The sequence below is a fragment of the Phocoena phocoena genome, chromosome 6 (genome assembly GCF_963924675.1).
Source record: "Phocoena phocoena chromosome 6, mPhoPho1.1, whole genome shotgun sequence".
NCBI lineage: Eukaryota > Metazoa > Chordata > Mammalia > Artiodactyla > Phocoenidae > Phocoena > Phocoena phocoena.
This window is the reverse complement of record NC_089224.1, coordinates 111603645-111618129: the sequence shown is the minus strand read 5'-3', so window position 1 is coordinate 111618129 and position 14485 is coordinate 111603645. Positions and strand designations below refer to the sequence as shown.

General features: G+C 44.7%; 1 protein-coding gene across 1 annotated transcript in view; it reads left to right on the top strand.

The window, feature by feature from the left end:
- The first annotated feature begins 498 nt into the window (after positions 1-498).
- DDX31 (DEAD-box helicase 31) overlaps positions 499-14485 on the top strand; it is a 72733-nt gene continuing 58746 nt past the window's right edge. The window contains exons 1-6 of the mRNA XM_065878647.1: positions 499-594; positions 5483-5739; positions 5846-5921; positions 6929-6972; positions 8280-8350; positions 9274-9338. Of these exons, the coding sequence (XP_065734719.1) occupies positions 499-594; positions 5483-5739; positions 5846-5921; positions 6929-6972; positions 8280-8350; positions 9274-9338 (609 nt within the window). The remainder of the gene's footprint in view (positions 595-5482; positions 5740-5845; positions 5922-6928; positions 6973-8279; positions 8351-9273; positions 9339-14485) is intronic.

Sequence of the window (14485 nt, the reverse complement as noted above, 5' to 3'; positions counted from 1 at the left end):
GATGGAAGCGTCCGGGCTGGACAGCGCGGGGGAGAGGGGCAGGGACCGCCCCCCCACCTCAGCCCCCGCCGCGGCGTGGCCAATCCCCAAGCCCTTTTAGGGACCTCCCGGGGCAACTAAGGTGCTGAGGGAACAGTAACCGGGCGGCAAAGGAAGGAAACATTGGTTCGATGGGGCACTCCTCTTCTTGTTTCTCAAAGGAATTCAAAGAACTGCACGGCATGAACTGTGGGGTTGAGTGTGACTTGACACCCCCTGCCATAGGCCAAGCCACTAGGGACGCCAAACGGGGCCGCCGCCTCGCCCTGGGGCCCCGGGGCCGCGGCTTCGATCTCTAGAGGCGCGGGGCCGTGTGTTCGCGGGCTCTTCGGGACCCAGAAGGCGCGCGGGCGCAGGACCCGGCGGGGCAGCTACGCGGGGTCCTCGCGCACGTCTCACGTGGGTCGGAGCGGAGTGGCGGTCCCGGTTCGCGAGGTCTCGACTCGTTTTTCCGCCGGCATGGCAGCAGCCGACGGAGTGCTTCCCCATGTTCCCGAGTCCCGGGCCGCAGTCCCCACGACGTCCTCCAGACCCCGCCCAGCCCAGTCGAGGCGGGTGAGTTCTGACCCGGTTTCGGATTCGTTCGCACCCGGGGCCGCGGCGCGCCGGCACCTACCGCCTTGCCTCTCGGTCGGGGTTCGAATTACTTGCGTAGTTAAGAGGGGAAAGTCAGATATCGGGCAGCTCCTGGAGGAGTCGCTGAGCGACACGTGTCTGAGACCGGGACACCATTCTGCGGAGACGTTCTTGGAGGGAGCGGAGCGGCTGTAGACGGGCGGGAGGCTGGCGCGTGCTGCTAGTTGGAGGCAGGGATCTGAGACTGTCACTCGGATAGGTTTAGGAACTGACGCTCGCGCGAGAGGCCCAGCTTGTCACTTATCAAGAGCATCTCTGAACTTTTTTCAGCCACCTTTTCCTCGACTCTAAGGGTCGTTTGTTTCGGGAATGAGGACTGGAGACTAGAAATTTAAGAGTTTTCAAAACGGGTGTATTTTCATCCACGTGCAGTGAAGGGGGGAAAGAAAATACAACTCATCAATATAATCCCCTCATTAGGTGAGAAAGAAAAAGATGCCTTAAATTTAACCCAAGACAGAGCTGAAAATTAGTTTAAGATGGTTGACTTAGCTCCTAGGAAAGAGGAGGGCTGCAGGGCAGAAATCTGTTGGGAAATCATGTTGCCTTAATGACCAGGAAGGTTACAGTTTGGTGCCAAGGAAAATGTGGGGGGGGGGGCGGGGGGCGGTTCTCGAACAAGCATCACTTAATGCCATTGAAAAATTGCCAAAGTTCAGTTCAGTTCCTTTCAACCAATGTGGTGACGCTGAAACTCCTTGAGTTCGTATAAGCTCACATCAGCTCATACCCACTGTTTGGGTTATTGTCTGGATTTTTTTTAGTGATAATCAACTTCAGGATTTAGAGGCTTGTAAGGACTTTTCAGCTGGGTGATGTTGTAGCTGCATCTATGCCGAGGGGGCGGGGAAGTATCAGTACCAGCGAGCCAATTGGGAACGTGGAATTTGGAGTGGGACAGACCTGGGATTTGACCTTGCAACATGCTAGCTCTGTGACCTTGAAGAAATTACTTCACCTCTCTGATCCTCACTTTTCGTATCCATAAAATGAGAACAATAATTTCTACTTCATATAAAGCTATTATGAAGATTAAATGAAATAATATACATAAAGACTCTGTACGTTTTCTGGCCCATAGGAGCACTTAATACATGTCAATTATTTTTAAAAAGTCATATTGACTCCATTTTGGGTAATAGAATTGCTCCATCAGGAGGTCAGTAGGGTGCTTGTGCCATGTACATGCCTAGTAACTAACACATAGAAAGCACTTAGTAACACTTTGTGGAGTGAGTTGAATAAATAAATGTCAGCTATCTGGTTTTATGATTGCTTGAACCACTGTGTCAAAAGGATATTCATCAGGTGATGATAACTGTCTGCAGTGGTCTTGTCTGCACCTACGTTTTTGTTTATGTCTTGAATGAGAATTTTGTATATGCTGATCAGATTTGCTAGTAGCCTGAATTTGGGTTGAGTAGCTCATATACTGGACTTGGAAAGACCTTGACAGCTTAAATTATTCTCTATCTAATGCTATGCAGAATGTTTTTTCTAAAAAAGAAAAGAAAAGAAAAAAATACAAATTTATTGTAGGAAATTTGGAAAGTAGATTAAAAAAAAACAAAACCCACCCATGATTGTCATACTCAGAGATAACTCTGGGTAACATTGTGGTATATATCCTTCTGGGAAACAAGCAGAACAAAATAGGGATCAAACTATACATGATGTTTTCTAACCAAACAGGATACATTTACTAGATGGTGTTGTAGCATTGTTGTTAGGAACCCAGGGCGTGGAACTAGTGTCTGGGCAAAGCCTTGATCCCTCAGTGATCCTGCGGCAGATTACCTCACTTCTCTTTCTCTGTGTTCTCATCTTAAAATGGGATGAGGCCAGTACCCTATGGATAGATGACATCATTCATGTGAGTATTTAGCATACTCCCTGGTGTATAGTAGCTACTGAATACGTTTATTAATATCAAAGACATGGCATGTAGACTGGTAGGGCAGGATGGACCCTAGAGGTCACCTGCCATAATCCCCTCAATATGCAGGTGGGGGAGCAGACTCAGGCACTTGCTTATTTTTAGAAGATCCAGATGTGTCCCTGCTCTTCTCTGCTCAAATGCCACCTCATGAAGCATTCCTTTATCTTTGCCTCCCTTCCCCTCGCTGTGGGCCATGGTAGTCTTACTTCATGTTTTGTGCCCAGATAACCCTCTGTCTGTACCTCTTCTGTAGTACAAATCCAGGTTTAGATTTGCGATTTTACACTTTTGTCTCTTCCGCTAGTCTGTGACTTCTTCAAGGGCTTGTCTAACCTTTGTATCTTCAGAACCAAGCTACTTGACGGTGGCCAGTTTTTTAAATGAATGTGTTGTGGATGCTGGTGGGGTGCGGGGGAACTAACAAATAGAATAGATCCAGATCACGGAAAAGGCTAATTCCATCACGTGTTATTCATTAATCTTACAATTATTTATTGAGCACTTACGTTGTGCCAGACGTGGTCCTGTGCAGGGGATTCAGTGCAAGCCTGGGACAGGCTTGTCCATTTCTTCCAATCTAATGGGGAAGACAGACATCACACAATGAATTATGTGCTATATTATTTTACTGAGTGCTGCAAAGGAGAATAAGGGTGCCAGGAGAGCCAAGAGCAGGCACCCTGGTTTGACAGGTGGAGAGAGGAGGTCAGGAAAGGCTCTTCTGAGGACGCAGCAGGTAGCCCTAGATCTGAAGGATGAGTATGAGGGGAGGGCTGGGGACACGGGTGTAGGAGTAACATGTGCAAAGGCCCTGAGGAGAGAAGGAGCTTGGTACATTCTAGGAATTTAAGGAAGTCCGGGACAGCAGAGGGTAAAGCTGAGACTGGTGAGATGGGCCGAGGTTAGATTCTAACGGGCTTTGTAGCTCTCATTACACGTTTTCAGTTTTAGTCGAGAAATGGAAAGCCTGCCTGATCCTGTGCTTAATTCGGGACACTTGCCTTTAGAGAGACGTTGACATGGGAATAAAGAGTGACCGGGATGGTAAGGGATCTAAAGTTTGTGTCCTGTTTGGGATATTTAGTCCAAAGAAGGAGGAAAACGAGGAGTGCTGTGATGAATGGAGGAATGTGACATACAAGAGTTGCCGCAGAAAGCAAACTGCAAACTAGTAGATGGATCTTCTAGGAGACAGGTCTTGCCTGAATGTCAGAAACAGCTTCCCAGCCCCTAGAACTTGGTTGGGGACAGAATGGGCTGCCTCATGGGATGGAGGACAGTAGGAGGAGGTACAGGCAGGAGCTGCAGGGCCGCCTGTCAGGGGGTCTGGTGATGGGAAGTCCACACATGCGTTGCGGGGAGAGGCCTTTGGGCCTTTTTGTGCTCCGAGAGCCTGTGGGTCTGTAAACCAGGTAAGATCTGCACATTTCATTCCGACCTGAAAGTTGACTTCAACTCTTCTTAGTCTGAAAATTTGGGACTTCGTAAAAATAAATTTGTAAAATTTGTAAAATGAAGCAGATCAGTACCTACTTCATTAATACTAAATATTAATACTAAATATTTGAAGTTGTATGTATCGAATTATTTAGCTATAGGAGCCCTTAGGGTTGCCAGGAACAAAGAACTATTGTTATTGCTAGGTTACTCAAAAGCTGACAGTCGGGCTGCCCTGGTGGCTCAGTGGTTGAGAGTCCGCCTGCCGACGCAGGGGACACGGGTTCGTGCCCTGGTCTGGGAGGATCCCACATGCCGCGGAGCGGCTGGGCCCGTGAGCCATGGCCGCTGAGCCTGTGCATCCGGAGCCTGTGCTCCGCAACGGGAGAGGCCGCAACAGTGAGAGGCCCACGTACCGCAAAAAAAAAAAAAAAAAAGCTGACAGTCATGGCTAAAGCAAGCTGATGTGTACACAGAAGTCATGATTTCAAGCCAAGGGGAAAATAACATATTCCAAGAGAAACCAGAACTCCAGAATAACAATTCCTAGCTACTCACAGGATGTTTTTATATTCATGTGTAATGTAAATTGGAAGAGAAGGCCAAGGAAAATAGAGGAATTGGATGAACTTCTCCTAGGGGAAGTTTGGACATCATACATTTAACAACGTTCATGTTACGGAAATGAGAAGCAACAGGAAAGAAAGTGTCTCACGTTGTAGCCTGTACTCGGCGATCAGACAGGGAATGGAAAGGCGAGGAGAGTTGGAAGTAATTGTGATAGAGGTGATGGATGGAGCTGAATCCTCATTTGGAATGGAAACTGGGAGGAGGAATCGTCTCCAAGCCATCTGAATCTGGGGGAGCAGCTTGAGGGCAGAGAATGACAGCGATCCAATCGCTCTGGGGTAGAGCGGTAATGAAGGTTTCCGCTTCCTGGGCATAAGCTGGGATGCAGCTTACGTAGTCACCGATGGGCTTTGTTGGTGGCAAGAGAAAAGATTCATTTCCCCTCTTTCTTGTTCCTGTCGTGTACATGGATTCCTAGAGATTTGGATTGACATAGCTTGCACACTTCACAAGGTGGGTCCTCTCCTCCCTGCAAACAGACTCCATTTGTTAAAATGCAGCCTGAAAAATGTTTCTCCCTTGATTATCTTGGTGGAGTTGAAGGTTAAGATGATTGGTGAGGTCTAGTAGATGGATCAGCTGAGGTTTCTGGGTTTTTTTTTTTTTTTTTCCTTTTTGGGGGAAAAAAAAGGGTTGAGTCAAAGAATCTGATTGTAGACCCTAAGCTGTTGCTTGACATATGGGGCGTAATGATCTCTGCAGGGAGAGATGCGATTCTGTGGGCAGTCAGGCTTCACTCTGAGGTCTGTTTTCATGGACTAACGCATCTCTGGTCGCTCTTTCCTTTTGGGAACGATGCAGCAAGCGGCAGCCACCAGAAGAAAATACCAAGCGTCCAGTGAGGCTCCCCCAGCGAAACGGAGGAGTGAAACATCATTTCTCCCGGCCAAGAAAAGTGCTGCTAAAGAAACTCCAAGGACTTTGAAGGGGAAGGCACAGAAAACGTTTTCTCCCAAGAGGTCTTCAGCTGGTGCGAGTGATGGAAACCAGGAACGGAAACCGGGCATTAAGACTTCGTCCCTGTTTAAAAACAACCCTGAGATTCCAGAACTCCACAGGTATGTCCACGTGTAGACACCCTTCGAGAATAAAGGGAATTAAGTGTCTTCTGCCTTTTTCTTTGTTTCTTGGAACTGATGTCCGCGTCTTGTTCGTCATTTGCAGACCTGTAGTAAAGCAGGTGCAAGAAAAAGTGTTCACTTCAGATGCTTTTCAAGCCCTGGACCTCCACCCACACCTAGTAAGTATCCCTCCATGTTTTATTGGTGTGTCGATTTTTTCGGTCTGTTCATTCAGAATGTCTGTGAAATGACAGTTCTAGGAAGAAAAAAAAATCAAAGAATGGTTATTTGTGCGTCAAGTTACCTGGATGAACTCAGATTGCTAAGATGCTCTTCCAGGACCATTCACGTGAACTTAGGAGTCTGTTCACTGTCCGCACCCCACTCCCCCTCTTTTTTTAAAGAACTCTAAAGACTTTCCTCACCTCATTCACTTTAGGACTGAGACTCCACATATCGAACTTGAAATCCACCTCATAATTGCTGGATAGATAATGACATTAGGGCTATTCTGGGTGGCTGATGTCATAGGGACCCTAGGAGAGGGAACTGAACCGGCATCTTGCTGTTAAGGGAGTTATAAATAATTGAAGGAAGAAGGGGCTCTTTAAACATGCATTTGCTACAAACAAATGGACTCTCAAAAAAAAAAACCAACAAAAAAACCATGAATGAGTGTTCTAGCCTTACTTATGAGTAAGGTGAGAAACATACATTCACTTTTAGGGAGTCTGGATTTCCTTGGCTCATATGGTCACGGCTTACCTACTCCTTCTTTCGGGTGGGTTACCTATACTTGCTCTCTCACCTACGGGTTGGAGTGGCGTTTCCCAGCCTTGGTACCGTGCACGCCTGGGGATGGGGACTCTGTGTCACGGGGGCTGCCCCGTGCGTTGCAGGATGTATGGCAGCATCCTGGGTCCCTACTCACTGAATGCCAGTAGCATCCCCACCCGCAGCTGTAACAACCAACAATTTCTTCAGACATTGGGAGGTCCGGGGGAGGCAGTGCTCAGAACCACCCCCAGTTGAGAACCACTGGGTTAGAGGAACTTGATTTGATCGTGGTCATCCATTTTTGCCCCAGTATTTTCCCCTTTTTTGCATCCTTATTTGCATTAAATATATTTGTCCCAAAAAATTTGTTAAAGAAAAGTTTTGTTTTGTTTTTTGTCTTTTCTCTTAGATTTCCACAATAAATACGGTTTTTAAAATGTCTAGTATGACCAGGTAAGAGCTCTGGGTCAGTCTTGATTTTCTCAGGGTTTAAGTGGGTATAAACAGATGAAATCTGAATTGTCTGTGAAGGACAGCAAACTTGTGTCTTGGCATTAGAGAACAGGCCAGATTATTGACCCTCGAGGGCTGGGTAGCTGCTCAGCTTCCCCACCTGGGAGATGGAGGGACTGGGTCTCCGTCCCCTTCTGCCCTCAGCTCTAAACTGTAAGAGATCTCTGGTCCAGAAGATGGTCTGCATAAGATCCCACTGTTGTCTGTGCTTCCTGAAACTATCTTGTCTAGAATACAGAATTTATCTTGTCATTTCTTAGTAGTAAGAATTAGAGTCAGCTACAAGATAGGAGTAAATACTTAGTTGGATATAATGGGATGCTGAAAAATTTTTTAAATGTGACAACCCCTGGAAAACAGAAATGGAGTGGTGACAGGTGTGGGGCAGAGATGACCCCCCTCTCTTTGAGTGTGTATGCTTCTGTACATTTTAATAAGTCACCTTTCACTTAGAAGTAAACATTAATAAGAGTGTCACAGAATAAAATAAGAAACCCCTTTATTATTTTTGTTCAGTCTTAGAAACCAAATGTAAGTGATTTCCATACCCTCCTGGACTTTTTATTTTACTTTATTGAAGTCTAGTTGATTTACAACGTTGTGTTCATTTCTGCTGTACAGCAAAGTGATTCAGTTATACATATATATTCTTTTTCGTACTCTTTTCCGTTGTGGTTTATCATGGGATATCGAATATAGTTCCCTGTGCTGTGCAGTAGGACTTTGCTGTTTTAGTTGTTTGTTTTTGAGTACACACGTGGACACACGTCTTACCGTGTCCGTAGCAGCCGTATTTGGTTTTCTAGAGAACGGACAGCAGTTCCTGGCTGTCTGTGTGGCTCACAAGCTTCCTTTCACTCTTCTGCTTGGGAATCTTTCCATAATGTTTTATTGTTTCATATTCCCTGGTTCAGAAGGCAGGAGAGTGTGTGGTGTGCTTTCGTGGTGGCTGCAGCTTGTCATCACGCCTGTCCCATTTTTCTTTTTAAGTAGTCTAGTAGAACGGCCAGTCTCCGGCTTGCCTCAACATTTGCAGCCCCAAAAGTTCCAAAAATCTAACTGAGGTTTTATTCTTCTAACCATCAGAGGTTTCTCAGCCCTTCCCGTGACTGTTTAGGTAACCTCTGAGGCGGCAGGTGATAGAGCCTGGGGTCATCGCATCTTGTGTATCTTGCATCTCTGCGTGTAAACGTGGGCAGGTGGTACTTTACAGATAACCGTGTGCTCTTTCCTTTGGGCGGCCCCAGCGTTCAGAAGCAAAGTATCCCTGTGTTGCTGGAAGGCAGAGATGCTCTCGTGAGATCCCAGACTGGCTCAGGTCAGTTGTCATTTGATTTCCGCCCTTCCTCCACGGTCGCGTGGTGGGTTGTGTAGTGAGGTGTCTGTCGTGGTGGCGGCTGCTTTGTTTGGTTTGGGGGAGGGGCGGCCATGCTTGCTTCTGATTAGAGCCCTGAAAGGAAGGGGATGATCAGTGGGGCCCGTGATCAGGAATGATCAGGAAGGAGTCAAGTCTGCTGTCATTTCTCAGAGCCCATCTCAGGGCTTTGCCTGGTCCCACCGTCTATGGCCGGAGCTGCCTGTCTTTCCTCCAGTGGGTGATGACTATTTCCTTCTGGTATTAAAACAGCCTTGCTGTGAGCACACGCTGATCGGATGCCAGTTGTTTTGCTAGAACACGGAACACCGTTCTGGCGCCTTCCAGAACAGTCTGGACTTGCTCTTCTGACCCTCTTGTGCTCTTAGTGGCAGGTCGGCTATTCTCTGCTCCCCCAGCTCAGCCACCTTTCCGGTGGGTGGAAGCCCAAAGTTTTTGCCATCCTTGGTTTCTCCTTGATCTTTAGAGGCCAGCTCTGGGGTTTCAGACTGGCTGGCTTCTCACCACGAAAGCACCACGGAAACCCCTTTGAGAGGTTGAGGTGACCCCAGAGAGGGAGTTTTCTAGTTTCTAGGGACAGTCATTGAGTTGAGCTTCTGTGTGACCTCGGAAATGTCTCATTGTCTCCCTTGTTAGACGTTAAAGGGGCTGAAGGTGCAGGTTTGTTAGAAGTACTGAATTTACAAAGCAGAGCTAGGAGTTGTGACAGACAGGTGGCTTCAGTTTCCACATGGATGTGAGTGCACTTTTCCTGTCCCCAGACTTCAGGACGGCCCAGAGGTAGCAGTGCCGGTTCGTTTACTGTCTCTGGTTTTCTGACATCAACAGGCTCTGTGATTTTGATGGCTCTTGTTCTTTTTTAAAAGGTAAAACTCTTGCCTATTGCATCCCTGTGGTCCAGTCTCTTCAAGCAATGAAATCCAAAATACAGGTGAGTAGAAAGTGTGTTTTTCTGGGAATTCCCTGGCAGTCCAGTGGTTAGGACTTGGCGCTTTCACTGCTGAGGGCCTGGGTTCAGTCCCCGGTCGGGGAACTAAGATCCTGCAAGCCGCGTGGTGTGGCCAAAAAAAAAGAAAAAAATAGAAAAGAAAGTATGTTTTCCTGTCATTGTTCACAGTGCATAAGAAGCCGTCAAACTGAACCAAAGCAGTAATATTGGGACCAAAAGAATCTTTTCAGTTAGCTTTGTTTCCCTGCCTCTTTTTAGTTCATTTATCACATAAGCACGTTGCATCTGAAGACCGTGCTCAGAGTGGAATAGAATAAATAGAATAAATACAAACAAATGTAAACAAATGTTACATCCTAGTAGTTCTAACAGGGAATGTTTGTAAGATGCTCCCCCTGTGTCAGACGTCGTGCCGAATGCTTTGCTTGTGTTGTCTTCTTGACTCTCTAACTAGCCCAGTCCCACCGGGTTGGAAGGTACTACTATTATTATCTCAATTTAAAAAAAAAAAAGAAACAAAAAAAGGAGGCTTGAGGAAGTTAAATAACTTCCTGTGGGGAGTGATTGTGGAGCTGGGTTTCCACCTCCATTCTCCTTGGCTCCAGAGGCCAAGCTCTTCTGACTGAGAAAGGTGAACATTGTATTGAAAACAGTGGTTTGTCATGAATAGTAGAAGTGAAAATAAGTACGCAACTAGCGGGTGTGACGGTTGGGCCATCTTGTATTTAGTATTTCCTAGGACCTATCTTTAGTTGCGAAACACACTTAGTGCCTGGGCCAGAGGGGCCAGCACTGGGTTCCTTGGAATGGTCCCCTGGGAGGCCGTGTGACTGCCATGTTCCGTAGGCATAGTTGTCATCTCCAGACCCAGCCCAGAATTTCACAAATACACCCTGGTTATTCTCAGTTGAGAGGAAACTGAGATCAGAAATAGGAAGAGAGATGGGTTCACAAACAGATGATGAGCTAGTTGGTTACTTTTTCCTCAGTTGCGACATGCAGAATTAGATGTATATTGAGCCTGCCTGTTATTTGAAAGACAAAACAAATAATGATGGTGTTGGATTACAGCCCACAGTCTAGAACAAATACCTGTTGAGTCCAAGCTGATATAAACGAATTATTGAATAAATAGGTGGGACGAGGGAAAGCCCTTCCTTATACTAGAATTCCAGTGAGTACTTGTAGGACGTCATCATTTGGCAAATGACACAGGAATCATCAGAGATGCTAAAATGAGTGGATTAAAGTGTGATGAAAATGGGATATTTACACAGTCTCAAAGTATGTATCCAGAAGATACAGGAAAAAAATGGTAACTTTACAGTGGGGAAGCCTGGCTGGTGCCACCTTAACCAGGTGGTTGGATGGGGCCTCACCAGTGCCGGGATGTGTTGGCCTAATGTGTCTCCTGATGGGTGCGTGAAGGATGAAACAGTACTTCTCTGGTTTTCTTGCCAGAAATGCACAACTCTAATTTAGTCATAAACATCAGACGAAGCCAAGTCAAAGGACATTCTACAGAGTGACTGGCCAGTGCTCTTCAATGGTGTTAAGGTCACAAAAGACAAAGAGATACTGAAGAGCTACCCCAGAGTAAGAGAGGCGAAGGAGTCATGACAGCTAAATGCTGCGTGGTCCTGAATCGGGTCTTAGTCTGGAAAAAGCATGTTAATAGGTCAGTTAATGAACTTTGAATGAGGCTATAAATTAACTGGTAGTAGTGAATCCGTGTTACTTTCCTGTTTGATCATTGTACTGTGATTTTGAGAATCAGTACCATATAAGGAAGCTGGGAGAAGGGTGTGAGGGAGTTCTTTGAACTATTTGTGCAATTTTTTGTAAGCCCGAAATTATTTCAGAATGAATACGTTAAAATTTACTTAAACTTTATTTAAATGATTTTTAAATCAATAAATCCTCCACAGTCATCCAAATGGTGGAACCTTATATAGTTATTAAAAGTGCTGTTCTCTTCAGTTTCTGTTTGTGACCTTGACAGGCATTCTTGCCATGTTAAAAAGGCCCGTTATAAAACAGTATGTATAATATGACTGCAATTTCATAACTAATAATTCTGCATTTATATACATATATATGTGTGTACACACGCAGAGATGAGAAGGATACTTTTCACACTAATGCCAGTTTTCTCTGAGGCGGGTGAGTGGGAATTCTGTTTCCTGCAGGTGACTGATGTTTTCTTCCATTGGGCACTTTGCAGTGCGGTGGTTCACACGAGGGCCTCAGCATCGTACCCGGTGTAGGTTAGGGAAGAAATGTGAATTATTAGACCGGTGTGGTAAAGTCTCATCCGTTTAGATACTCCAGGAGAACTTCTAGTAGAGGGTTTTCTCTTCCTGGAAAGTTGCAGAGTTTGGGCGTGTACTTGATCTGGCGTGGGTCCTTCAGTTCTGGCCCAGCTGTCTCATTTGCTGGATCCGTGAACGGAGGACAGGAGACATGCGACTACATTCCTCAGACGGACAGCATGGCGGAGGCTCTGCTCAGATCCTGGGTCTGAGTGTGACGTTAGCACATCACCTCATCCTAGTGTGCCTCGTGGGGGATCACGGCGGTGCCTGTGTCCTGGGGTTGCCGGGAGGATTCAGGGAGTCCGCGCACGGGGAGAGTTGAGACCTGCTTCCAAGCGCCTGGTGGCGATAATACCTGCTCCCTAAGTCTCCACCGTCATTGTCAGCAACAGGGACGTGTGGCTGGTTTGAAGGGCAGTGTTCCGAATTGCTCAGATCCAGAGTGTTAACCAACCATGTCGTTGTTCTTATTTACTCAAGTATTTTTTAATGTCCGTAACAGCTTGTTCTATTAAAGATTGGAATAGTCTGTAGAGACGATTGAACAAGCCCAAATGTAATTCACTTATTTCAAGTGATGCTCAGTACAGGCCCTTGGAGTTCGTTGTAAACAGATTTGACCTGTAAAAAAAAACCTATCTGGAGGGAGCAGCAGATTCAAGGCACCAGCAGAGTCTTCAGTTACTTCAGATGACGGAATGAAAACGGACTGCTTTTCTGTGTTTTCACACTTTCAGCTCTTTGGGCTCTGATTTCTTTTTAACATCCCATCCATCCTTCCTCACTCACTTCTGCCCTGCGAGGAACTGATTGGTCTTTCTTCTCCGTGTAGTAACACCTTTTGAAATGTCAGAATCTCTAACGCTGCTGTGTTGATACCGTTGTACTAACACGTTTACTGTTCCTCGCCCGGCTTCAGCGCAGTCTCGCAAAGTCGATGTTGCGTACAGACGGCTGCAGTTTGAATTCCAAATCCTTTTCTCCTTGTAGGTAAACGCTTCCTACGCAAAATATGAAAACCACACTTGTAATTTCGTTTGCTGCTAAATCTGTGCTTAGCTTTTACACTAACGTATTCGATTCATTCCCTAAGTGTCTGTGAGCGCTTGGGAGATGCAAGGCACCGCTGGCTTCCTGGCCCTTGTCAGATTACTCTGTTTTCTTCTGTTATTGTTACTGTTACTTGTAGGTGTAACGTACATGTTAAAAAAATTTGAAGAGCACCAAAAAATATACAGTGACAGGTAAGTCGTTCTACTGCCCCTTGCCCTGAGTGGCACAGTTCTTCTCTCAGGATGGGATGGTCCTTATCGCCAGTCTCTCGTTTAATCCTTCCAAGGATATTCTTTGCATATAAAGCAAATCTGACTATACATAGTTCCCCTCCCCCTTTCGTTGAAGTTTTTGTTTGTTTGATACACAAATGGTTGCTTGCTGTGCATGATTGTCTGTGCCTTGCTTTTGTTCACTTAATATGTTTTGGGGATGGTTTCTTATCAATACCGCGTTGACCCGCCTTGTTTTTTTAATGGCTGCCTAGTCTTCCACTGTAAGTATGTTCCATAAATCATTGTCATTCCCTCGTTGGTGGAATTTACATTGTGTTCAACATTTTGCTACAAACAAAGCAAGTAAACAACTTCTTTATACACACGTGTGAGTCTCTCTTTTTGAGAAATTCCTGTAAGTGGAGTTTGCATTTTTATTTGGTAGGTAATACCAAAATTGATCTTTAAAGGAGTTACACCAATTTGGATTCCCACCGACAGTGTATAAGAGTTCCCGTGTGCCTGTGCCTTTATCAACCCTATCGGCTGTTTTATTTTTGCTCATGTGACAGGGGAAAAATTTTGTATCATAGTTTTGATTTGAATTTCTCTTAGGAGTAAAGTTGAACATCTTTTCGTACATTTAAAAGCCATATTTTGAATTCTTATTTCCATAAATCAGCTGTTATATCCCTCTCCATTTTTCTATTTGAGTCGTTGGTCTTCTTTATTTTTATTTTTAATTGAATTACAAACTTTCTTTATAAACTAAGAAATTGGCCCTTTCTCTTATGTGTGGCATACTTTTTTTCCCCACGTTGTCATTTGACTAATTTTCTTTAGGTATTACTTTTCCATTCTGAAATTTAAACATTTTTATGTAATAAAATTTATCAGAGTTTTATAGTTTCTGAGTTTTATGTCATCTGTAAAAAGGCCAACTTAATTCCAACTTTATTTTTCTAACTTAATTTTTTTCTAAAAGGACATTTGAGGTATCCATCTTTTCACTGCTGACATAAATTGCCTCATCATATCTCCTGACTTTCTATATGTGTTTGATTCTATTCTAGGCTGTATTTGTTACTGTAATCTCTATGTGCTAGCACCAGTTTTTTAAAACTACTGGAGATTTAAGTTGTCCTGTCATCTGATGTTGTTCAGAAATGTCCTGATTATTCTTGCACATTTATTTTTCCATATGAACTTTGAAATCAGCTTGTCTGGTCATATATATTATTTTTTATGTGCGTATGTATGTATACTCGTGGCATGTTTTAGATACTTTATATATGCATAAATATGCATGTTCATGGCATTTTCATTAGAATTACATAACATTTGTGGATTGATTTAGGGGGAATTAGCTTATTTATAATATTAAGTCTTCTTATCCAAGAATAGGATACATTGTTCCATTTATTCAGATTTTATTTTATGTGCCTTAGAGGTATTTAAAATTTTTTATTGTATAGATTTTGTGCATTTTTTGTGAAGCTTATTTTTTTTAACCTTTTTTGCTATTCTAAGTGTGATTCCATCTAAC